At 37.7% G+C, this 26,384-nt stretch overlaps 1 protein-coding gene across 1 annotated transcript in view; it reads right to left on the reverse strand.

The window, feature by feature from the left end:
* LOC135278069 (uncharacterized) overlaps nucleotides 1-26,384 on the reverse strand; it is a 186,324-nt gene that overhangs the window by 86,987 nt on the left and 72,953 nt on the right. The window contains exons 13-15 of the mRNA XM_064384684.1: nucleotides 8,532-8,606; nucleotides 6,496-6,527; nucleotides 710-798 (exon numbers count right to left, since the gene is read on the reverse strand). Of these exons, the coding sequence (XP_064240754.1) occupies nucleotides 710-798; nucleotides 6,496-6,527; nucleotides 8,532-8,604 (194 nt within the window). The 5' untranslated portion in view covers nucleotides 8,605-8,606. The remainder of the gene's footprint in view (nucleotides 1-709; nucleotides 799-6,495; nucleotides 6,528-8,531; nucleotides 8,607-26,384) is intronic.

The following is a 26,384-nucleotide window of genomic DNA, read 5'->3' on the forward strand; positions in this document are numbered from 1 at the left end:
TAGTGCTACAACTTTCCCTCTAAACACTGCTTTAGCTGTGTCCCAGAGATTCTGGTACATTATGTCTTTGTTTTCATTGGTTTCAAAGAACTTACTTATTTCCGCCTTAATTTCGTTATTTACCAAGCAGTCATTCAGGAACCAGGTAATTCAGTTTCTGTGTAGTTGTACGGTTTTGAGTTTCTTTTTTTCTATTTTTTCACATAGCACTTATTCTAAAACGGACCACATAATTGGAAGTAAAACACTCCTCAGCAAATGCAAAAGAACAGACTGAGAGACTGCTATGATTCTCATTCTTTTGCATTTGCTGATACACTGTGATGCCAGAAGAAAAAAAGCTGCTCCTTCTTCCAAGACTAATGTCCAAAGTAGTACACATTGCAATGCATTGAAAAACTAATTTTTCACACACAAAAAATCCAATAAAGGGTCCTTTTCATTGCAGTCAACATTGTCTTAAGGCATAAAGGCACCAAAAAAACGGCTATACTTTTCTGGGACTGCTTATTTGCTAACTGATTTTTCCTTCTACCATGACATCTAAGATTTCTTAAAAGAGAAATTGATACTTCATATTTAGAATCTGTATATCGATATATAGTTGACTTCACTTTCTTAAATGACTGCTGAAGAGGACAACCAAATGGCTGAAATAATTAATTTTAGAATAAAGGAATCTGTCCCTTGACACTATGGTTGTACTCACAGCTTTAGTGTCGTTTTAAGATGACATTGACTGGCTGTGCTGTCGTCAAGGAAAACTGTCGAACGTGAACTATACAGCCCAGTAGATACCTGAAGGGGAAGGAAAGAAAGTGTAAGTTAAACTTATCAAGGTGTATTTTTTTATCGGTTAAAATGCCAAATGACAAAGCACTAGGATATTTCTTACACTCTGTGAACTGCCTGAGTGTGGCATCTTGTGCACTCTATAGAGAACTCATCGGAGGCTCTTAACTTCCAGAGATGATGTTTGAGATACAGGTTATAAAATGCTGCCCTAAATAAGGTACCTGTCATCAAACCCAACAAGGATTTTATGAATTCCCTTTATAAATAATGAGAAAAGTTTAAAATAAGATCTGAGAATTTCTATTTCTATTATTTATTTACTACAGTAAAATGTAACGTATTAAATAATATCGTAGAAGAACATTTTATTGCAGTGAATAAGAGACTAATACATTTACTAAATTACTAATCCTAAATGTATTATTTCCGGTGACAAAACAAGTTTCAGATTCAGAGACTCTGTGTGCCAGTGTTGCTAGACCACCAACAAGTGAGGAAGCCATAGGTTTCTCTAGTCCTGTTTTCTTATGTGGAGGATAAAATTAGTAACAATTTAATATTCTCTCACACCCTGAAAACAGATGACAACTTAAAAAATTTAACTTTCCCTTCAAGTTTAAATAAGACAGCCATGACATGACTCAAATGAGACTCTTCGACAATACTTGCCATTAATTTCAAAACTTAATTTCATTCTATAAATCATTTGAGCTGCACCCTAGGCATTTTCCTGCTATACCCTACTCTCTGCATAGAATACCACTTTTCTCTTTCCTTGTTTCAGCAACTTTGACTACATCTACCCTCTTGGATCTGTTTGCCAGCAGCCACACCAAAACATGTTTCTTTGGTACACTAATGAGTCAGATTCACCACTGGTTACAAGAGACTAAGTATTCTCATGAGAAAGTATGCCTCTCCATAAAAGTAACAGCGGGCCCTAACTGTTCCTACATCCAGCTGCTGAGCATAGAATTCTGAATACATCAAAAACTTCAACAAGTGTTTGACAAACTAACTGAGTCATCATTTGGACTCAACATCCTACTACATTTAATTAAAACAAAAACACTACTAACAGATCACTCTTTGTAGGTATTATTTAAGGTGTCACAAAATAGAAACAAATCATCTAACTTCAGTCAGCATAAATCAGAGTATGAAATGCTATGATCTTTAACAAGAAATGGAAGGGCTTACTTAGTGGTTTTAAGGTATAATAACAAAAACTAGAAAATAATCATACCTAGTAATTTAACAAGTCAAAACTAAAGCCTTACCATCAAAGGTCCAGTTCCCCTTGGATACCAGGGCCCACCCACTGACTTCTTCCATTGTACCTGCTGCCTCTCATTTTAACCCATTAAAAACACTAAAATTGTTTTCCTTGTAGAGATCTTTCACCTCCTTGCTTAGGTGTACTTTTAAGTATTTTACTTTATTTTTCAGCTATTGTAAAAGGGGTTGAGGTTCTTAGTTTGATTCTCAGCTTGGTAGCTGTTGGGGTGTAACAGACCTACTGATCTGTGTACATTAATTTTGTATCTTGAAACCTTGCTGAATTCATTTATCAGTTCTAGGAGCTTTTTGGAGGAGTCTTTAGGGTTTTCTAGGTATACGTTCATATTATCAGCAAACAGTGACAGTCTGACTTCCTATTTACTGATCTGGATGCCCTTTATTTCTTTCTCTTGTGTGATTACTCTGGCTAGGTCTTCCACTACTATGCTGAATAAAAGTAGTGAGACTGGGGCATCCTTGCCTTGTTCCAGTTTTCAGGGGTAATGATTTCCACTTTTCGCCATTCAGTATTATGTTGGCTGTGGGTCTGTCATAAATGACTTTTATTACATTGAGGTATGTCCCTTGTATGTCAGTTTTGCTGAGGGTTTTAATCATAAAAGGATGCTGTCAAATGCTTTTTAAACATTTTAATCATAAAAGGATTTTGTCAAATGCTTTTTCTTCGTCTATTGAGATGATCATGTGATTTTTGCTTTCAATTCTCTTTCTGTGATATATCATATTTATTGACTTCCATATGTTAAACCATCCCTGTATCCCTGGTATGAAACCTACTTAAACATGGTGGATTATCTTTCTGATATGCCAATGGGAACTATAAAACATAGCTGAATGAAATCATGGATAACACAAACAAATAGAAAGACATCCCACACTCATGAATGGCTTAAATAAATATTGTAAAAATGACCACACTGCCAAAAGCAATCTATAAATTCAATGTAATTCCTAACAATATGCCATTATCATTTTTCACAGAACTAAAAAAAAAAAAAGAACCCTAAAATTCATATGCAACAAACCAAGACCCTACTTAGTCAAAACAATACTAAGCAAAGCCAACAAATCTAGAGCCATCACTTTACCTGACTTCAAATTATACTATAAGGCCACAGTCACCAAAACAGCATGGTACTGGTATAAAAATAGGCAAATACACCAATGGAACAGAATAGAGAACCCAGAAATAGACCCAAATACCTATAGCCAACTAAAACATAATGTGAAGAAATTAAACCATATACGGTTTAATGCCTGGAATAATTGGCAAGCTACATGCAGGAAAATGAAACTGGATCCTCAACGCTCACCTATACAAAGATCAACTCAAGATGGATCAAGGATATAAATCTACAACCAGAAACCATAAAAATTCTAGAAGATACCATTTGATAAACCCTTCTAGACACTGGCTCAGGCAAAGACTTCATAGCCAAGAACCCAAAAGCAAATGCAACAAAAACAAAGATTAAGCACGTGAGACTTAACGAAAAAGCTTCTGTACAGGAAAAGGAACAATCAGCAGAGCAAACAGACAACCACAGAATGGGAGAAAATCTTCACAACCTCTACATCTGATGAAGGACTAATACACAGAATCTACAAAAAAATCAAACAAATGGACAAGAGAAAAAAAAAATCCCATCAAAAAGTAGGCGAAGGACATAAACAGACAATTCTCAAAAGAAGATATACCAATGGCCAACCAACATATGAAAACATGCTCAACATCATGAATGATCAGGAAAATGAAAATCAAAACCACAATGCCATACTACCTTACTCCTGCAAGAATGGCCATAACCAAAAAATACAAAAATAATAGATGTTGGTGTGGATGCAGTGAAAAGAAAACACTTCTCTACACTGCTGGTAACAATGGAAACTAGTACAACCACGATGGAAAGCAGTGTGGAGATTCCTTAAACAATTAAAAGTAGAAACACCATGCAATCCCGCAATCCTGCTACTGGATATCTACCCAGAGGAAAAAAAGGCATTATACAAAAACAATACTTGCACATGTATGTTTGCAGCAATACAATTTGCAATGATAAAAATATGGAAGCAGCCCAAATGCCCATCAATCAATGAGTGGATAAAGAAACTGTCATATGTCTACGTATAATGTGTGTGTGTATATATATACACACACATATATATATATACACACACATATATATGTATATATCATAGAACACCACTCAGCCATAATAAGGAATAAATTAGGGGCATTCCCAGCAACCTGGATGGAATTGGAGACATTATTCTAAGTGAAGCAACTCAGGAATGGGAAACTAAACATTGTATGTTTTCATTCATACCTGGGAGCTAAGCTATGAAGATGCAAAGGCATAAGAATGATACAATGGACTCTCGGGACACAGTGGAAAGAATGGCAGTGGAATGAGGGATAAAAGACTACAAATTGGCTTCAGTGGATGCTGCTCAAGTGATGGGTACATCAAAATGTCACAAATCACCACTAAAGAATTTATTCATATAACCACCTGTTCCCCCCAAAACCTATAGAATAAAAATATATAAATAAATCAACGACAGCATTTTTGCCAGCAAACATAAAATAAAATGAAAACTAAAGTTTATGTTTTTCTCTCTCCTTTTTGGCAGGACAAATTTTAGATATGTTTTTTAAGAATAACATTTTTCCTTTTTCTGAGTCAGGGTCTCACTTTGTTGCCCAGGCTGGAGGGCAGTGGTGCAATGATAGTTAACTGCAGCCTCAATCTCCTGAGCTGGAGCAATCCTCTACCTTAGCCTCCTGAGTAGGCAAAACTGAAGGCACATGCCACCATACCTGGCTAATTTGTTATTTCACCTTTTTGTAGAGATGAGGTCTTGCTATGTTGACCAGGCTAAAAATAAATAAATCTTAACTAACTTAAATATTTCTAAGACTTTGGGCATTCATGAAAAAAACTCCATCTATAATAATAAGGGAAACTGAAAAACAGAAGGGGAAAAATTAAAAACCAATGCAGGTATACTGGTCTAAGCAGCCTAGTGTATGAATAACAAGACTATCAGAAATAAAGTAACAGAGAAAGTGAAACAAATTATCAAGCACAGATAGTCTGCAGACTTAGTAGCCTCAATAAAATGAAAAGAGTCCCACTAAGCTGTTGTTACAATGTTTCAGAATCTCAGAGAGACAGAAGCTCCTAAAAAAGGTTCTACAGATATATAAAAGCCAATTACAAACAATGTATCACACGATGGCAACACTGTAAGAACAACAGTGTGAAGCGAGCACATTGTAGAGTATCTTCAGAATCATAAAATTTAGATTCAACCTAGAGGTTTACTCTCTATCAAAAAAGAGGGATTTTAAGTCTGGGCAGATCTCTAAACATCTCCACCCAGGATAACAGGACAGAAGGAAACACAGAATCTAGGACACAGGTGATCCCACACAAGACAGCAGTTATGGGAGGATCCCAAAAGACTTTAAGGAGATAGCACAAAAAGAATCAGAAAAGCAAACATCGAGCATATCTAGGGAAAGTCACTCTATATTGAATTAGGATGACAAAAGGCCAAAGTAAGTTGTCACCCCACCTCCACAACAAAGAAAAATGGAACAGAGACGTTTTAGCAGATGGAAAATAGTTGGAGAGGCACATGATAGATGCTACAACACTTGATGGGGGAAATGGCTGTTAGAAAACAGGCAAACAAATAGTCAGAAAATTAGTTTCATGCTAAAAAACAATGGTTTTGAAAGCAAACAGACCAGCCAGGGGCTACTTACTGCATTTGGCTGGGTAAAGTAACACAGGCTACGAAGAAAGACATGATCCAGAAGAAGTGCAGAAGTGCTCAGATTTCAGAACTGGTTCAGAGAAAAAATGAAGGAATATGTAATGCAGAGGCACAATGAAAACACCGTATGACTTAGCACTGAATAATATTTGCATAGTCATAATCATGTAAATATTAGATTTAATGAAAAAGTGTGCTACAATTGGAAGAAACAGAGGGAGAAAAATAAGGTCATGGTGTAGTGAGGAAGCTATGCTTGCACCTGCTATGGCAGAAAGTCAATACACAGTGCTTACAATTAACTAAAAGACAGTGCTGACAATTAACTTAGCTAAATTAAAAATATGACTCAATATTTAAGGCAGATCTTTATACCACAATCAGACTATTGAAATTTAACTTAAATGTCAGACATTCTTAAAAGGTGGACACACTAAGCTCAAGACTTTTCTGAATACATTTGATACTTAGGAAAATCTAACAGATTTAGAAAAGCCACAAAAAGAAGTCCATACTATCAGCATGGGGTCCTCATTATAATTTAAAGTAATTAAGAGAGACATACTTTTATGTCAAACTATCAGTTTTTTAACTTTTTGACTGTTTACTTACATGGTTTGTATAGTTGCCTTTTCTTATTTCTTCTACTAAGAAAGAAAAAAGAACAAACAAACTGGTCACTTCTAATACAAATACCGTAAAATAAAACTAGTTGTTAACGTCTTACTGATTACTCCTAAATAAAATGGGAACAAATTCAATTTTAAAAAATTATTTCATCAATTTATATTTAAATTAGCTGGCATGATACATCTCATAAAGCAAAATATAAAAACTTTGTTTTACTTTTTGGACTAGTTTACTTTTTGTTTCTATTATATACAAATGAAAGAAACCTTGTATACAAAAGGAAAGGGCAAAAAAATGAGGCCAGATGAAAAAATTAGCTAATAAAAAAGTTTAACTGTTGCATATATGAGCCATGATCCATTAGCATTTTCTCATTCTGCATTTACACATAGCTTACTTTTTTACCAGAATTTCAGAGCTAACAGCTCTAAGAACTACTTCCTGGCCAGGCACCTATCTCTAGATGCACCAGAATCCCAGTAAGCATTTCGAACCACACTTAGTGGTCACCTACTAATATGTCACTAAAAACAAAACAAACCAAAAAAAGAGTCTTTACACAACAGGAAAGTAACCTTTTTAAGTTTAGATTTTAAAATGAGTATATAAACTTCATTGAACGTGGTGTCCGCAGCACAAAAAGTCTTTTTATTTTTCCTAAAAAAAGGTCAGAATAACAAAAGCTCCAAGAGTGACCTAGGCCATGCTTTGTTTCCTACACTGCCTCCACTTTTAAAGTTAAAAGGGCCTTGCAGGCAAACATTGCTATCACTGAAGAGTGAGGGACACAGAGTGACTTTTTTTTTTTTTTTAACTCCTTCCATGCTCTCTACGTGTGAGAAGCCCATGGCTCTGGAAGGAACTGGGAAAACAATTCTGATAAGGTTTGGATATTTCCCCCTCCAAATCTCATGTTAAAACGTGATCCTGAATGTTGGAGACAAGGCCTAGTGGGAGGCATTTGGGTCACGGTGGATTCCTTATGAATGGCTTGGTGCCATCCCCATGGTAATAAGCAAATTCTCATTCTGGTAGTTGAAAAGAGCGTGGCACCTTCCCTCTACCCCCGCCCCACCCTCTCACAAGTGTGGAACCACCTGCTTCCCCTTTGCCTTCCATCATGATGGTAAGCTTGCGGAGGCCCCTACCAGAAGCAAATGCTGAAGCCATGCTTGTACAGCCTGAAGATCTATAAGCCAATTAAACCTCTTTTTGTTATAAAAGACTCAGCCTTAGGTATCTCTTTATAGTAATGCATAAAGGAACACAAATTCTAGACAGAAATAACTGACTCAAGACAGGCAAAGTCTACTCAAACTACAAGAAACAAAGGTTACAAACTCCCATATTTTACTGTGCTGCATCACTTCACATATGATTATAGATCCTCACTTGCATTCTTGCTGCTTCAATCAACAGGAAAACCTGGCTGTGTATGGCTTTTTAGCAAACAAACAAGGATTTCACATAACACTGAGGAAAATAAGCAGGAGTAGGGCATGTTTAAATTTACATTACATCAAATTAAAAGGTTAATAGAAGTTTTGATTAGCATAAACTTGGATGTGATAAATGCATGTGGTCGGAGGACTGTGGAAGAGGAGGCCAGAATCACAGATTCAATCCTTGTTGATGAACAACTATTTTTCTTTTTTTAATTTGTTTAAATGGAAACCAAGGTGAAGCCTAAGTTCTATCAGTCAACTTTAAAATGTACTCTCTGGAGCAAGGGAAAAGGGACAAAGAATTATTAAATAAAGATAAATTTACAACTCCTCCATCACATGACAAATTGTGTTGATCAAAAGAGGGTAAACTGTACAAATAAAAAGTTTACATGTTTTCACTAACACAATAACAATTAAAGTATATCACATGGTAAAATAAGACAACTGAATATGTGAAAAATTGAAAAATTTAAACCAATATGAGTTTTTCTAAATACTTTCTACAATACATTTGATCAAAGAAGAAGAGTTTTCACTCTTTTTCTTGGTGGAAAAAACATGGTGTCTCACCATCTGTTCGAGATTTTCTCAGGAATATTGTGCTTGTCTCTGGATTGTCAGAAGGGGTGGACTCCAAATCCATACCTATAGAGGGAGAAAAGAAAAAAGATGTGATCACTTTTAACAGTTTATCAACTCATTTCTTCGACTGCTGTATTTAGGCCATTTCACTACCTCTACCTTTACTCTTATCCACTGAAATGAATGTGTAGACATAAGATGGAGCCAGGCACGATGGCCCATGTCTGTAGGGCTGAGATGGGAAAATCCCTTAAGGCTAGGTCAGGGATTTGAGGCCAGCGTGAGTAACATAGTGAGACCCTCCTAAATAAATAAATAAATAAATAAAGAGGTAAATGTTTCCTTTGAGTTGTGTAAAATCAACTACATAGAAAAAACAAGATGGCAGTACAGTTTAAAGACAGGTCTATTTTATAGGCAAAATATATTATTTAGTCTGGAGCTCAAACATTTTAAAAAAAAGTAAATTTAGCATATCTGTCACTTCCATGTCACTCTGAGGACACAGAACCTTAGTTCCATTGAGTAGCTATCTTCCACAGTCGTGTAAGATCTCTAAGTCTTCATTTCTTCATTAGCAATATATAGGGAGAACATACACAGGCCTTTGGATTGGAAAGGGACAAATGAGACATACATAAACTGTGTTGTAATCCTAAAGAATGACAATAAAGAGCCTTTTTTGGGCTCTCATCCAACACTACTAGTCTATGAACTGGTGTGTAAAATCACGCACAGGCTTTCCTTACACCAGCAACCAGAGTATAAGTTTACACAAGTACTTACATATTTTGTGTATAAAAATATAATCAACTCACATGTTTATTCTAAATTCTTAAACATCTTGAAAAGTGAGTATAGTCCTCCAAGTTACAAAGTCACACTCATCATGAGTCTTAATTATCCTACCTCCGAAAAAAACTAAGAGCCCAAGTAAAATTTTTTTGTTTTTTTTTGTTTTTTAACTTTAAGTTCTGAGAAACATGTGCAGAACGTGCAGGTCTGTTACATACCTACACATGTGCCATGGTGGTTTGCTGCACCTATAAACGCATCATCGAGATTTCAATTCCCACATGCATTAGGTATTTGTCCTAATGCTCTCTGTTCCCTTACCCCCTGGCCCCTGAAGGGCCCCAGAGTGTGATGTTCCCCTCCCTGTATCCATGTGATCTCATTGTTCAACTCCTACTTATGAGAGAGAACATGTGGTGTTTGCTTTTTGTTCCTGTGTTAGTTTGCTGAGGATGATGGCTTCCAGCTTCTTAAGCTTTGGTTTCTTATCTTTGAACAATATGCTATTGTCAGGAGAGGGAAGGACAAAGGGGAAGCCATGGCAACAGACACTCTTACACAGGCAAGGTCTGGCATTTTAACCTTCAATCTTTATCTTACACATTAAAAGTCTACCTTTACATTTCATGTCTTTTGAAAGTTTTGACCACGAACCATCCCCTACCTCTCTTTTAGAACAACAAGGTAAATAAAGTCTGTTAAGTCACCAGAATAAATATAGAGACACATTTTGTGTTAAATTAAGAATCTTAAAGTAATCAGAGTTTCATGGGTAACGTACTTTGGGGGGGAAAATACCCATTTTTCTGTAACCCTGGCCATGACATTTCATACCTTTCACAATTATTTTAAGCACCTTCTATTTTCTTTCCTTTTGTGTTCAAATTACAGTTAGAAGAAACAGCGCCGATTAAGGTGACTTAAAGCAACCCATTGAGAATACCCTATCATCTCTCCCATGGCAACCTTCATTCTGATTTTAAATAAGAAATCCCCAAATATTTCAGTATGAATTGTCCTGAGATTGAGCTGGTTCCTTCACTTAGGTACCATCTGGATAGGTACAAGGAAAGAATGGGATGGATACTGGCAAGTTGGAATATTTGAGTTTTTACTGAAAAAGGGAAGAGAATATTCCAAAGAAGCTTCAACAAAGTCCCACAGAATAATAAATAGAGCTACAGAAAAGACGAGCCATAAATAAAAGGTCCTATGCCAGCCTGAGAGAATGAGATATGACAATGAACTGGGTGTTTGGGAGGGGAGGAGAAAAGAAATTAACTGGACTCCGTGGAGGAAGACTAAGCAGTGGGAATGGGAATGCAAGACAGAGCCAGCCTTTGCTCCTGGCCAGCCCTGGGAAAGCTGGTTACAGGCAAAAAGGAGCCTGAGGTTGGGATGTCCCCCAGGGAACTTTGGGGACAGCAGCAGCCAGAGGTGTGGCCAGGGCAGATGGCACCGTCACCTCCTTACCTTCAGGCATCTCTTGGTCACGGATGTGGTTCACATGAAGGCGCTCATCAGCTTCAACAATCAATTCAGCAGGCTCTTCAACAGCAGCCATGGGCGCTGCTGCTATTGTGTCCTCAGCTGATGCCTCACAGACCTCAGATTGAGAGGGACACCCTGACCCCTCATGCTGTTCCAACTCAGGGCTGACCTTGGGGCACACGCAACAGGTCAGTATGCACCCCATTGGACTGTCTGCCGCCACCTGTGCCTCTGCTCACGGTGTTGGCCACGCACTCCCGCTGCCCTAGGCTGAAGTTATGCTGCACTTGGCAGAGATGGTATCGCCGCTGCTCGCCTGCCCACCCCACAGCTCAGCCCCAGCCCCAGCCCCAGCCGGGGCTCGGGCCAAGGCCCGCACCCTGCCGCCTCCCTTGAGTTGACTTGCTTGGGAGAGTGAAGAACAGCCGACTTATTTAATAGGTTGTCAACCCAACGAGCGCTGGGAGACACAACAACTGCCTCAAGACAGTACAAAAGGAGCTCCTCCTCCTTCTGCAGTCACCTACAGACTGAAGCCCACTGGCCCACTGGCCTCAGAATGCCCCGCCCCATACCTCACAATGCCCCACCCTGGATTCCGCCCCTCCCCCGCTGCCTGGGCTGCCCCACCCTGTGGTTTATGATGCTGCTGCTCTCCTGGCTCCTCATGCAGTGCCAGTGGGACTAAGGTTTTCATTCCTCACCAGTTTCCTGAGCTTTTTAGTCCTAAGAAAAGCACAGGGTGGTTCATTACTGGAAGCCATCTTACCCTATGAGTTCTATACAAAGTCTCAGTTAGTAGAGTGGGTCCCATTAGCAACCAAGTTGAACAACTTTTATTTGCTAACTGAATGTAGATACAACTGAATTGTTCACTGCGTTTGTAACGAAATACTCCTCTCCTGTCTTCCAAAGAGTGGTAGTTTTTGTCTGCAACTTGATCACAGCAATACCTGGGGCCCTAGCTCTACTCTCACTAAAGAGTTATGGCTGTGTGTCTTGAATGACACCTTGGGACCTATCCTGCCTCCACCTCCTTCTCCATAAAATAGAAACCTTCTGAAATGCTGAAACTTACCAACTCCCTTCCCCCCGCCCCACCGTTTCTTCCTTCCACGTAGGGACTTTCAGATTTTCTTTTACTAACAAAGCTCTAAGTATGATTTTGTTATACAAAATCAAGAGCCATCAAGTGGGGTACCACAGTCCTAACTCAATAAAGATGAATACTCGACATCTGGCAGGCAGTATGTGCCTGACAGTGTTCCAAGTGGGCTATGCTCATTTAGCCCTCAGAAACAATCTCACAGATTTTAGAGAAGACATTGAGATGGAGAAGGTAAGTTAGTTATCTCCCCAATGTTACATGACTCTCAGGCTGGGGCCATTATTTAATCCCAGGTAGTATGAATTCCCCAATTCCTCAAGTGTGATTATCAGAAAGTGGATTGTTTCATGTTGACACTGCTATAAAGAAATACCTGAGGTTGGGTAATTTATAAAGGAAAGAAGTTTAATTGACACATTCCACATGGCTGTGGAGGCCTCAGGAAACTTACAATCATAGCAGAAGGGGAAGCCGTCACTTCTTACATGGCAGCAGGCCACAGAGTGTGTGTAAAAAGGAGCAACTGTCAAACACATATAAAACCATCAGATCTCAGGAGAACTGACTATCACAAGAATAGCACGGAGGAAACTGCCCCCATGATCCAATTACCACCCACTGAGTCTCTCCCTCAACATGTGGGGATTATGGGGATTACAATTCAAGATGAGACTTAGGTGGGGACATGACCAAACCATATCAGAAAGTACAGGTAGAAGTCAAGCTTGGAGGGGAAGTGACATTGTAGATTGGCATATTTTTTTTAAAAAACTTTTTTTTAATGTGAATTTTAAAATGCCACTTCTTCATTCAACACCGATGAAGTCCCTTCTACATGCCAGACACCGTATGTATTAAACCGTCTCAAATCTCAATGAGAGTAGGCAGATACACAAAGGCTTAAGAAGTTCAGTTTTCCGAGATCACACTACTGGACAGTGTCTGAACCTGAGATACAAACCCACCTCTATCTGACCCCGAATTTGACGCTGGGGTGGTTTTAATTTTATTCTGAAAATTCGAGTCATAGAACCATACAAAGGTGAGGAGTCTCTGTCAGATGTGTGTGTAGTGGTCTGTATAATAAGGAAGGACCGAAGGAAGCAACAGACCAATTAAGAGACTATCTAAAGGAAGACTGATGCTAAAGGCAGTGGCAGTGACAAAAGTGGAGGAAAAATTTTATGATTATTGGGGAGACAGAATAGGAAGTACTTGGTCATGAGATGTGAAAGCAGGGAAGTAGAGGGAAAAACCGGGCTGCTCGGGCTCTGAGGGGGAAGACTGGGTACAGAAGTGTACCTTTCTCCTGGCACAGAATGTAGGAAGAGAAATAGGTAAAGAGGAAAAGATCATTTTTTACTCTCAGTGTCACATTAAAATGGAACTCTCTGGTCAAAGTTGAATATAATCTCTGTAGGCTAAGACCATTTGTGACATCCCTACCTATGCTTTCAAAAATAACATACATACTAAATCAAACCATTCAGAGTAACTGGGAAAAGGTCCTATAATTTACATGCTAAGAATATCACCATTTTCCATTTATTACTTTCATGGAGTAACTTTCAATCTATGGTTACAGCAAATGAGGGATCTTACATAAAATAAAGCTAACATTTTAAATTTAAAATTCTATTGTCCTGAGAGAATAGAGAAAGCAACTGAAGCCATGGGCCCGTGGAAGTGATTGCCTTGACAGGTTGTGTATACTAAGGAGAACTAGAAAGAAAGAAGACCTGGAGAATAGGGGGATTTACACGACATTAAGTAAAGCCTGCAAAAGTGAGCACTCGGAGTCAAGAAACCGGCCTTTGAATCAGGAACGGCTGCTTTTGTGAGTCATTGGAAAGGAGATGATGTCTGATTTCATTTCTGTAACAGCAGCACCTAGCTTTTACACTTTTAGAGTAAAACACTGAAACATATATTCATGATATTAAGGTGTGAAAAGGCTTCACAAACAGTTTAAAAAATTGGTATCAATAAAAGGAAAACCTATATAGTTGGACAATATCAAAATAGGTAAGTTATATCATTAATAAACACTATTAGGAGATTTCTAAAGCAACTCTCAGTAGATAATATAATCTACATATATAAGATGTAAATACACACATACATACAAACATCTACATATTGACACAAAATAAAAGATTTATATCCAAAAACATCAAGAATTTTTACAAATCATTAAGAAAAAATACAAATAACCCAACAGAAGACACATGGCCCAATAAACATATGTGAAGTTGCTCTGTGAGTAGTTATCAAAAAACATAAGACAAAATATCAATGCAATACTACTATACCCACTCCAGAATATCAAAAATGCAAAAAGGCAGAAAGCACCAAGTATAGAGAAGAAGGTGAAATTTCTGGAATGTTCATTTACTGCCAATGAAGAGTGTAAACAGGCACAATCACTTTGAAAAACTGACAGCCTCTTTATACATCAGCATAGCCTATAACCCAGGAATCTCTTTCCTACACATTTTCTCAACAAAAATGAATAAATGTTCACCGATAAAAACATACATCAAAATCTTCACAATAGTGCATACTCTAATAGCCAGAAACTGGAACCAACCTAAATGCCCATGAACAGTAAGATAAGTTGTAGTTATTTTCACACAAAGGAATATGATACAATAAGAATAAAGAAACTACAACTCACAAATACATAATATTAATGAAAAGAAGCCAGACATAAACTAGTACATGTTTATGGTTTCATTTATATAAAGTTCTTGCAGAGTAAGAGGATGACTGAAAGGAACAGGAGGCACTGTTTCTTTCAAAAAGGAAGACTTACTATAAAAACAATGTCAGCAGAAATAGTGGACAGAACTAAACTGTGTCAGAAAGTGACACAGTTGACGCACATTCTAGTGAAAGCTCCTTATCTTGACCTGGACTGGAAGAAGCAGTGTTGTAAGAGACCAAGAAAATTAAGAATATGCTAAAGGTCTTTGGGTTAAGTTAGAGATACTATTTTAAACTACTTTACGGGGGGGCGGGGGGGGTGGCGGGAAGGACAATTTAAATAAAAATAATAAGATGACAGAATAAAGTCCAGGGATATCAATAAATGCAAAATTAAAAACTTAAACTCACTAGTCAAAAGAAAAAGACAAATTGAAAATGTTAAAATAAACTGCTATATATCAAAAAGGTTGATAGTAAAAGAAGGGAAAAAGTATAAATAAAACCGGTAAGGTATATTCATATTTGGGAAAAAAGAAGTCTGAAAACAAAAAACATAATTAGAGATAGAGAAAATCACTAAATAATGATGGAAAGTCCAATTCACCCAAAAAAAAAGAAAAATTCTGAACAGGTAGGTACACACCTAACAAAATAAGCCTAAAATTTATACAAAACAAAAAGCTCACAGAACTTCAAAGCAAAAATGGTAACTCCAATATCACTGCAGGAGAATTCAACACACTGTTCTCAACTTTTGCCATCAATTCTCTGTCCTTTCTCAGACTTTGTCTTCTCCTTAGATCAGAAACACCGTCTTGTTCCAAAGCACAGAATGAATGTTTTTGTTGTTTCCCATATCATACACATAAACCTACTGAACAAGGAGGAAACTCATGGATCTTAAGGACTAACAGTCAATCCAGATACATTATGAACTCTTTTAGAGAAAGCTATTTTGTGATTAAACAATAAACTCAAGATTGTTAGCCTCTAAAAACTATCGGACACTAAGTGGTTCACTCCTGCCATCTGCTGGACACCGTGTTCATTTGCACGTCAATCATGTTTGCCTTAAAAGTCCTAGTAAGACAAAGGTCTCAAAACTGTTACCTTTTCTGAGCCTCCTTTATCTAATGAGATGAAGATACTCTCTCTAGATTAAATGTTTGTATACAAGGTGTTGATAGAGGTTAAAAAAAGGTTTGTGCTATTTAAGCCTCTGGTAACAATGACTTTTTTTTTTTTTTTGAGACGAAGTTTCGCTCTTGTTACCAAGGCTGGAGTGCAATGGCACGATCTTGGCTCACCGCAACCTCTGCCTCCTGGGTTCAGGCAATTCTCCTGCCTCAGCCTCCTGAGTAGCTGGGATTACAGGCACACGCCACCATGCCCAGCTAATTTTTTTGGTATTTTTAGTAGAGACGGGGTTTCACCATGTTGACCAGGATGGTCTCGATCTCCCGGGTAACTGGGACTAAAGGCACACAGTATCACATCCAGCTAATTTAAAAAAAAATTTTTTTTGTAGAGAAAGAGTTTCACTATATTATTTAGGCTTGTCTTGCACTCCTAACCTCAAGCAATTCTCCCGCCTTGGCCTCCCAAAGTGCTGGGATTAGAGGCGTGAGCCACCGCGCACAACTTGTATTTATTTTAAATATAATACAAAACTACAAAAACAAAAAGGTTTGATGCACAAACAGCATAAACTAGAAATCACTAGTGTCCTCTATTTGAGTAACTTTTTAATGAAGTATGACCTATCGTGATAAGATTATAAAGATGAGGTAGAAATATTAAAATGTTTGCCCTAACATTAACAAAAATATATGGCCACTATATGCTCACTGTAATTATAGAAGAATTCTGTAAAAACACAAAGGAAAAATAGAAATTTTAAAATGCCTTAGAGTCACTGATGTTTTTAATGTAGCGTATGACATTGTCTTCAGTTTTTTTTTTTTTTTTTAAGAGGAATGGTCTTGCTCTCTCACCCACCTAGAATATAGTGGTGCAATCACAGATCACTGCAGTCTCAAACTCCTGGACTCAAGTGATTTTCCTATCACAGCCTTCTGAGTAGCTAGGACTGACTACAGACGCATACCACCATGGCCAGCTAATTTATTTTTACTTTTTATAGAGGTGGGGGCCTTATTATATTGTCCAGGCTGGTCTCGGATTCCTGGGTTCAAGCAATCCTCCCACTTCGGCTTCTCAAAGTGTTGGGATTGCAGGCACGAGCCACTGCACTGAGCTAAATTTTTAAAATTTTGTTGTTATTGTTGTTGAGATGGAGTCTCACTCTGTCGCCTAGGCTGGAGTGCGGTGGCGTGACCTCAGCTCACTGCAACCTCCATCTAGCGGGTTCAAGTGATTCTCCTGACTCAGCCTCCTGAGTAGCTGGGATTACAGGTGCCCACCACCACGCCCTGCTAATGTTTTATATTTTTGAGTAAAGACAGGGTTTCACCATGTTGGCCAGGGTGGTCTTGAACTCCTGACCTCAGGTGATCCACCCACCTCAGCTTCACAGAGTGTTGACATTACAGGAGTAAGCCACCACACCCAGCCAATTTTTTTTTTTTTCTATTTCACTTCTTAAAAGAATTTCTTTTTTCTTTTTTTCTTTAATTGCATTTTAGGTTTTGGGGTACATGTAAAAATCACGTAAGACTGTTGCATAGGTACACACATGGCAGTGTGGTTTGCTGCCTTCCTCCCCATCACCTATATCTGGCATTTTTCCCCATGTTATCTCTCCCCAACTCCCCACCCACCACTGTCCCTCCCCTATATCCCCCACCACTGACCCCAGTGTGTGATGCTCCCCTCCCTGTGTCCATGTGTTCTCATTGTTCAACATCCACCTGTGAGTGAGAACATGTGGTGTTTGATTTTCTGTTCTTGTGTCAGTTTGCTGAGAATGATGGTTTCCGGGTTCATCCATGTCCCTACAAAGGACACAAACTCATCGTTTTTTATGACTGCATAGTATTCCATGGTGTATATGTGCCACATTTTCCCTATCCAGTCTATCATTGATGGGCATTTGGATTGGTTCCAGGTCTTTGCTATTGTAAACAGTGCCACAATGAACATTCGTGTGCATGTGTCCTTATAACAGAACGATTTATAATCCTTTGGATATATACCCAGTAATGGGATTGTTGGGTCAAATGGAATTTCTATTTCTAGGTCCTTGAGGAATTGCCACACTGTCTTCCACAATAGTTGAACTAATTTACACTTCCACCAACAGTGTAATAGTGTTCCTATTTCTCCACATCCTCTCCAGCATCTGTTATCTCCAGATTTTTTAATGGTCGCCATTCTAATTGGCATGAGATGGTATCCCAATGTAGTTTAGATTTGCATTTCTCTAATGACCAGTGATGATGAGCATTTTTTCATATGTTTGTTGGCCTCATATACGTCTTCTTTTGTAAAGTGTCTGTTCATATCCTTCACCCACTTTTGAATGGGCTTGTTTTTTTCTTGTAAATCTGTTTTAGTTCTTTGTAGATTCTGGCTATTAGCCTTTTGTCAGATGGGTGGATTGCAAAAATATTTTCCCATTCTGTTGGTTGCCGATTCAATCTAATGACTGTTTAACCCTGGCCTAAGAAGTAGAATTCCTATAATATATAAGTGTTACTAATTATGTCAACAGTAAATATTTAGAAAATCACACAAATGTTCAAGTAAAGATAGTAGAGTGAAAAAGGACTAAAGAATGTCCTGTTACCCACTAATATGATATAAATGCATATACATATGTGTATGTGATTTTTTTTTTTTACCAGAAACCCAACAGCTACATATAATAATATAAAAAGCTATTTAAGCTAAGAACCTACAAACTTTAAAAAGAAGTAGACAGGAAAAAAATCTGTATGATACAGTATGACCATTAGCTTGATTACTGCCTGCAAGCAGCAGTGAGAAAGAAAGGTGAACTAAAAAACTTAAAAATTTTAAGAAATACCTCGTTTGGATAGAAAAATTTGATTCATCATGCCCTAGAGAAGTTGAGGAAAATATCTTGAGCACAGAGGCTTCAAAACCTAGGCAGAGGCATCACCAGGATCTGCCAACTTCTAAGGCCCTATACTGAGTTGAAGGAAGGATCTGAAGCACATAGAAACATACTATACCCTCAGCAGTATGAACTGAGACTGGTATACGACATTTAACACAATCTAAGGAGATGGGAAAGTGTAGGGCCACAGAAGGGCAAAAGCAAAGTCTTGACCTAGGTATTCAAATTAAGCCTGAGTAAGACAAAGAGAAATGGCCATACAACCACATAAAGAGTTTCTTGTAACACAGAGCAACCTAATAAGAACATGCATCTAATGGAAGAAAAGTCCAAAGATGAAAAGACAAAACAAGTAAATTAAAAAGAAAGGTTTTGGCATTAAGGAAATCATTAAGAATAATAATGAATTGGGTGGGCGGCGGGGGAAGCAAGGAAAAGAACTAAAGACTTAAACAAATGGCAAAGAGAAAAATCTCAAGATAACAGGAGTATTGAGGAGGCCAAGATGGTGGATCACTTGAGTTCAGGAGTACAAGACCAGCCTGGACAACTTGGCAAAACCTCAACACTACAAAAGAATACAAGAATTGGCCAGGCATGGTGGCGCACACCTGTTGTTCCAGCTACCCAGGAGGCTAAAGTGGGAAGATAGATTGAGCCCACAAGGTCAAGGCTGCAGTGAGCCGTGATCACACCACTGCTACGCTGCAGCCTGGGTGACAGAGCGAGACCCTGTATCAAAAAAAAAAAAAAGAAAGAAAGAAAGAAAAGAAAAAGAAAGTTAAAAAAAAATATTGAAGAGAAAAACAACAAAGAAGTCAAAAGAATTAGAAAAAAAATCTAGGACAAAGGCTGAACAGAAAGATAATTAGTATCCCTCAAGTAGAACAATTAATTAAATGGAAGAGAAAAGGCAGAAAGATATAATAGAAAATATCCCAAAAATAAAGGCAAAAAAAATCTATACAAGGAAAGAAAAAATATATCAAATCACAAATGGAAATATATATCCTAGTTAATGAAATACCAAGAATAAAGAAAGAATTCTCCAGAATACAAGGAGACAAAAAAAAAAATCACCTTAAAAATTTTTTTAACTTGGAATATACAAAGGAAATTACTAGATATGCTCCCAAAGAAATGCTGGGGACTCTAGGGATAACTTAACCCTATAGAAATCACATTAATTTTACCTTTAAAATTTATTCTAAATTCACCATTTCCATTCCAGAATTTTAGTTCTTATGCTCATCATTTTTTCCTATACTACTACCAAGGATTCCTACATTTATGCCAAGATTCCAATCTTACCTTCTATTCAAACTCAAGAGTTATCGTCTTAAAGCACAGATCTGGATCACATCATTCTATTGATTAAAAACCATGTGTGAGACTAGGAACAACAAAATAAAACCCAAAACCCATTGTACAGGGAGCAAGCTACTCTATTTGCTTCTACCTTATCTTTGTTTTGTACTTAAGCCAAGATACATTATTTGTCACTCCCGAAAATCCATCCTACACTTTCTATCTTCTATGCCTTTGCTAAAGACCACTTTAAAGATTCTATCCTCAAAGTCCAAAATCACCACATCCACCAATGTCAGTTAAAATTAATCTTACATCATTCTCTAATTCTCTTCCCAGCAATAATATAGCAGTCTGTCTTCTAATTATGTGCCTGTCTATTTGACCCACAGGAAAGTAAACCTGCTGAAAACATAAACTGAGTCCTATATATGGTACTTTGAGGCCAGCTACAGGACTACAAACTTAATAGATCCTCAACTTTTAAGTAAATTCATAATCTCTTAATGCACATTATTTAAGTAAGTAATTTAAGTAAGGAAAGACTAAAAAAGAACTTTGTTCTGTGGACCTGTGATTGACTGGTAATAGCTCCCTTGAGCAATATGTTGAAAAGGATTCTGAGGCCGGGCACAGTGGCTCACGCCTGTAATCCCAGCACTTTGGGAACCTGAGGTGAGAGGATCGCTGGACCTCAGGAGCTGAAGATCAGACTGAGCAACATAGTAAGATCTCATCGTGCCACTGCATTCCAGCCTGGGCAACAGAGCAAGACTTCATCTCAAAAAAAAATACTAATAATAATATTTAAAAAATTAACACTAAAATTAAAAAAAAAAAAAAAACCAGAAAGGATTCTGAGGTCAAATCTAGCTTCTGAAGTAGTCACATGTCACATGATCGAGCAGCAATGTTTGCCAGGAGCAGAGCAAGGGACAGTGGCAATATCCATGCCACACAACTGTCTTCTTCATTTTTGATAATGGTCTTTTCTATAAAACATACTCCCATACCCATAACCACTTTCAGAATAAACATAAGAAAACTGGTAATGACATTACATATTAGGGTCATTTTGCAAATCAATAAATAATACATGTTAAAGATTAAAGAGCCTGTGTGACTCAGAAAGGCTTTAACATTTCCCTGCCTGTCACAAGTAGACCATGGAAAGAAAATTCTATTCTTTCCCTTCTCTATACCTCTATTTTCCTGTCTAAGATGAGGGTAATACATGTTATCTCCCAAGAGCATCTTAAGTCTTAATAACTTAGAGGCACAAGATGAGCCCAAAAAACAGATATACTGTTACTAGTGTTTGTGGCTGTACCACTTTGTAGGGGAAAAGAATAATGTTAGAACCTGAATGTGCTATTCTCTATGAAGAATACTTATTGAATTCCAAATGCACAAACAATTTCAACACAAATGATATCAATCATCTTGAACTTTGGTCTTAAGATAAACTAGTCTGACAGCTCCACTATAAAGTTTACATTATGAATATTATCACTTCCTTTGATGAGCTACCTACTGTCTTCAAATGTTCCTGAAACTTTCCCTTACATTTGCTTATACTTTTGAAGTAAAATAAACATTGTAAGTCTGCCTTATTTTGGTAGCCATGCTGTCTTTCATGCACTTTACCTAATTCATACTCTGTTAAGTGTCTAAAAAATGCATTCATTAACAATTTGAAAAAACATGTTGCCTACATCATCTAATGACATAATCTTCTATAAGACACTTTAATACCATGTGTGAGCTTTAATTTAATGGTGAACTAAGACTAATATTTGGTACAGTACTTGGAAATGTCTGAGTCTTTTTAGTTTCTATAAAAATAATTTTTTTAAAGTATAGCACATTTATAATATTGGTATTTCATATTTTAAAATTTTTTTTCAGGTCAGGCATGGTGGCTCACGCCTGTAATCCCAACACTCTGGGAGGCCAAGGCAGGCAGATCACCTGAGGTCAGGAGTTCGAGACCAGCATGGCCAATATGGTGAAACCTCATCTCTACTAAAAATACAAAAATTAGCCAGGCATGGTGGTGCACACCTGTAATCCCAGCTACTTGGGAGGCTGAGGCACAAGAATCGCTTGAACATGGGAGGCAGAGGTTGCAGTGAGCCGAGATCACACCACTGCACTCCAGCCTGGGCAAAAGAGCAAGACTCCATTTCAAAAAAAAAAAAAAAAAAAATTCAAAACTACTTATAAATGCCTTTTTTAAAAACTGTAAATCAGGTTTCTTGCTTTTAAAAGGAATCTACAACTGGATAAGGGAAAAGCAGAATTAAATATTATTAAGCACTTACATGATAGGTACCATGCTTACCACTTCATCCTTATTGTTTAATCTTCGTAACATTATAAGGTAGATTTCATCCCATATTAAATAGCTAAAACCAAGATTCAGAGAGGCTAATATACTTGTCTGAAGTCACAAATTCATAAACTGTCAAAGAGGATTCAGGTTCAAGTTTACCTGATTCCAGGGCCAATGAAAACTGCCTTCATGACAAAGGAATGAAATACAGTCAATGAGCCACATAATGATGTTACAGTCAATGACAGACTACATTTACAACAATGATCCCATGAGATTATAGTGGAGCTGAAAAATTCCTGTAACCTAGTGACATGGTAGCCATTGTAATACTGTAATACAATTACTTCATTTTTTACATATTTAGTGTATCCTGTGTGTACAGTGTTTATAAAGTCTACACTAGTGTGCAATGATGTCTTAGGCCTTCACATTCACTCACCACTCACTCACTGACTCACCCAGAGCAACTTTCAGTTCTGCAAACTACATTCAAGTGCCCTATACAAGTATACCACTTTTTCTCTTTTATATACTATTTTTATTGTAACTTTTCTACATTTAGATGAACAATTCCGTACCATTGTGTTACAAGTGCCTGTAGTATTCAGTACACTAACATACTGTATAGGTCTGCAGCCTATGAGCAAGAGAGTATATTATATAGCCTAGGTGTGTAGTAGGCTATACCATCTGGGTCTGTGTAAGTATACTCTACGCTGTTCGTAGAACGACAATGGCCTAAGGAGGCATTTCTCAGAACAGATTCCCTTCATTAAGCAATGCATGCCTGTATTCTGAGAAGCTTACTGACAGCAAGGGACAAGAATGAAGGAAGGGACTGAACAGCTAGTGTCAGAGGAGAAGCATAAAGACTGCAAAGGGCCTAGATATTAATTACAGACATTTTGCAGAACAGTAAGAGCCGTTACTTTTCAAACTCCTCTCATATCCATTACCTCATCATCTGAGGAACCACCCACTCACTTTTCCTTTTTTAGTTTTTCATATAATTTTTTAGAAAGTATAAATTGCCTGCATTTTAGCGATTTAAACAGATATAAGTTCACTATTAAGTACAAGAGCAATTAACTGAACAACAATACTGATGACTACACATGTATAAGCAGTTACTTCTGAAATCTGCTTTCACATTCAGATAACTAGGTCAGAATTTAAAGTGATTTTTTTTAAACCTTATGTTACTCGCCGGGTGCGGTGGCTCACGCCTGTAATCCCAGCACTTTGGGAGGCCGAGGCGGGTGGATCACGAGGTCAAGAGATCGAGACCATCCTGGTTAACATGGTGAAACCCCGTCTCTACTAAAAATACAAAAAATTAGCTGGGCATGGTGGTGTGTGCCTGTAATCCCAGCTACTCAGGAGGCTGAGGCAGGAGAATTGCTTGAACCCAGGAGGCGGAGGTTGCGTTGAGCCGAGATCGCGCCATTGCACTCCAGCCTGGGTAACAAGAGCAAAAACTCTGTCTCAAACAAAACAAAACAAAACAAAAAAAACCTTATGTTACTCAATTACTTCTTTCCTATCCCCTTTCACATTTTTCCTGGCTGTCATCTGTGGCATAAGTTGATTCAAAGGCTTGATTATAGCAACTAAATAAGCAAAATTGACAACTTTAGCCAAAGTAAAGGTTTAAACAGTGCACTTACTTCCAGATTCTTCAAGGCTTTAAAGAGGACATGCCATGCTCAACACAAAGCCTCATTTTTATATCAATTTGACCTTTCTGTTCTCCAGCCACAACTTATCTTCATTTTCACTCACGTAAATGGAGTTCAAAGTAACTTGTAAAAGTTAGGCTCAAAAGGAATTTGTGGTTTAACAACATTAAATAGGGTTATTATACAGATCCAATGTATATTACTTCCTGAAATTTAAATTTAAAAAACAAAAATACTAAGAAATAAAGAGAAACCAGAAGTTCCCCTGGCCAAACCATAAAAATTTGTCCCTCCAAATTTTACCAGTTGGTACAGGAACACAAACTCAAATACCTGTAGGGTGTGCAAATGTCATTAATGTGCAGAGGGTTACGAAAAGATGACATGTGCCAAACTACATGAATACTAAGCCATATATTGCCTTTTAAAATAGTAGACAGGTATAACAATTAAGTACAGACATTTTACAAACACTGGGTCAAATCACAAGCAAGCAAGCATTTAACATTTTAGTCTATATAAGATCTGCTTGAGCAAAGCTCCCTCAATTAAATTAAATGGGCAGTAAGGACAGGGCCATAGGAGCTTCAGCATCACGGAGAAGAGTAACAGGAGTAACATTAACATGGATGGAAGACTACTAGGCCATAAATTCACTAATGGCACATACTGGGTTTGATTCACCAGAATACATTACTCAACCTCAAGCTTGCTCAGTACATGATAAACAGTAAATACCTAAACATGAAACATTTTATAAAGATCTATATGCATTAGAATTATAGTTTCATAGAAAAATATAAGTGGTAGTTTTTACATAATAGAATACAACACGGTAATGAACACCTAATTATTGTTATATGTAACAATACAGATAAAACTAATAGGATCCTTTCTTACTCTAGAGTCCTCCTGCCATGTTTTCCTTTTAACAGGATCCAGAGACTTAAGAGTAAAATGGTGTGGTTCCATTTATATGAAGGATCCTATAAACAGAATCCAGAGACTTGAAAGTAAAAATGGTGTGGTTGCATTTATACGAAGGTCAGACTTCCATTTTCAATGTAAAAAGCTGCAATAAATATCACTCTTACCTAAAAACCTGGAAAAGCCAGATAATCTTCAAAATCATAACCTTTCATAAGCCCATCAGAAAGCTGGTATTATAAGGCAACCAAGTTGACCAAATTCCAAAGGGAGACAAGCCCCTCCGAGGAAAGATGGGACATTTACAGTTTCACTTTTGGCCGAGCATAAGAGACAGAAATGACCACCATAACAAGAAGTAATAAGCTAACATTTTAATGTTGGCTTAAAAGCCAAATGTGGACTAGCACAACAGCAAGCTCTTCCACATGGGCCTCAACCTAGGGTTCAAGAGAAAAATATGGGAAAGCCCCCTCTTAATGGCACACACATGCAGGAGGTGATTCTGCACTGGGACAAACAAAAAGCCTCTCACTTTCCTGCCTCCTTCTGTCCTCTGAAGCAAAAGCCTTATACTACTGGGGAAGCAGCAGCAAGACTTCTCATCCAGGGCTAAAGGAAAAAAATCCACTACATCTGGGGGAAACAATGGAATGTGAGAAATGTTCAGATGATCCATTTATGTGAGAGTAAGGTCATGAACTGATTAAACTAATTAAGATAATATGTGTTAGAATAGAGCAGTGGTTCCACAGTGCTGTGTGTATCAGAATCACCCGGAAGACTTCATTAAAACAAGATCTCTGAACTCCACTCCCACAGTTTCTGAACCAACGAATCTAAGGTAAGGCCTTAGGAAAATGTATTTTTAACAAGTGTCCAGGTGATGTTGATTCTGCCAATCTGGAGTTCATATGTTGAAAATCCCTGGGATAGAGATTAACTCTGCAGGAGGTGGCTAACTGAAAAGGTGTTGACTGAGAAGTTGGCAACTTGATCTGGATGGTGTAAAATTCACCAAGAGTACATCATTTAAGATGGATGCATTTTATTGTATGTAAGTTATACCTCATTTTCTTAAGTTTCCCTTAAAAAATTAAAAGACGGCCGGGCGCGGTGGCTCACGCCTGTAATCCAAGCACTTCGGAGGCCAAGGCGGGCGGATCACCTGAGGTCAGGAGTTCAAGACCAGCCTGACCAACATGGTGAAACCCTGTCTTAATTAAAAAAAAAAAAAATTAAAAGACTTCAAACTGCTTCTAATACTATAAATAGTAAAAATGAGCCTTACTGCTGACAACTTATTCTACAAATAAAGGAATTAAGCATGTATCCTGCTCTTCTTGTACTTCAAAGCAATCAAAAGATTTGACAGAAAATCTTTATAGAAGAACCACAACTAGTAAGTACAGAAAAAATGATGGAATCACAAAGTAAGAAAATC

Source organism: Aotus nancymaae, unplaced genomic scaffold (genome assembly GCF_030222135.1).
Source record: "Aotus nancymaae isolate 86718 unplaced genomic scaffold, 86718_ANA_hifiasm-v0.15.2.pri h1tg000036l, whole genome shotgun sequence".
NCBI classification, from domain to species: Eukaryota; Metazoa; Chordata; class Mammalia; order Primates; family Aotidae; genus Aotus; species Aotus nancymaae.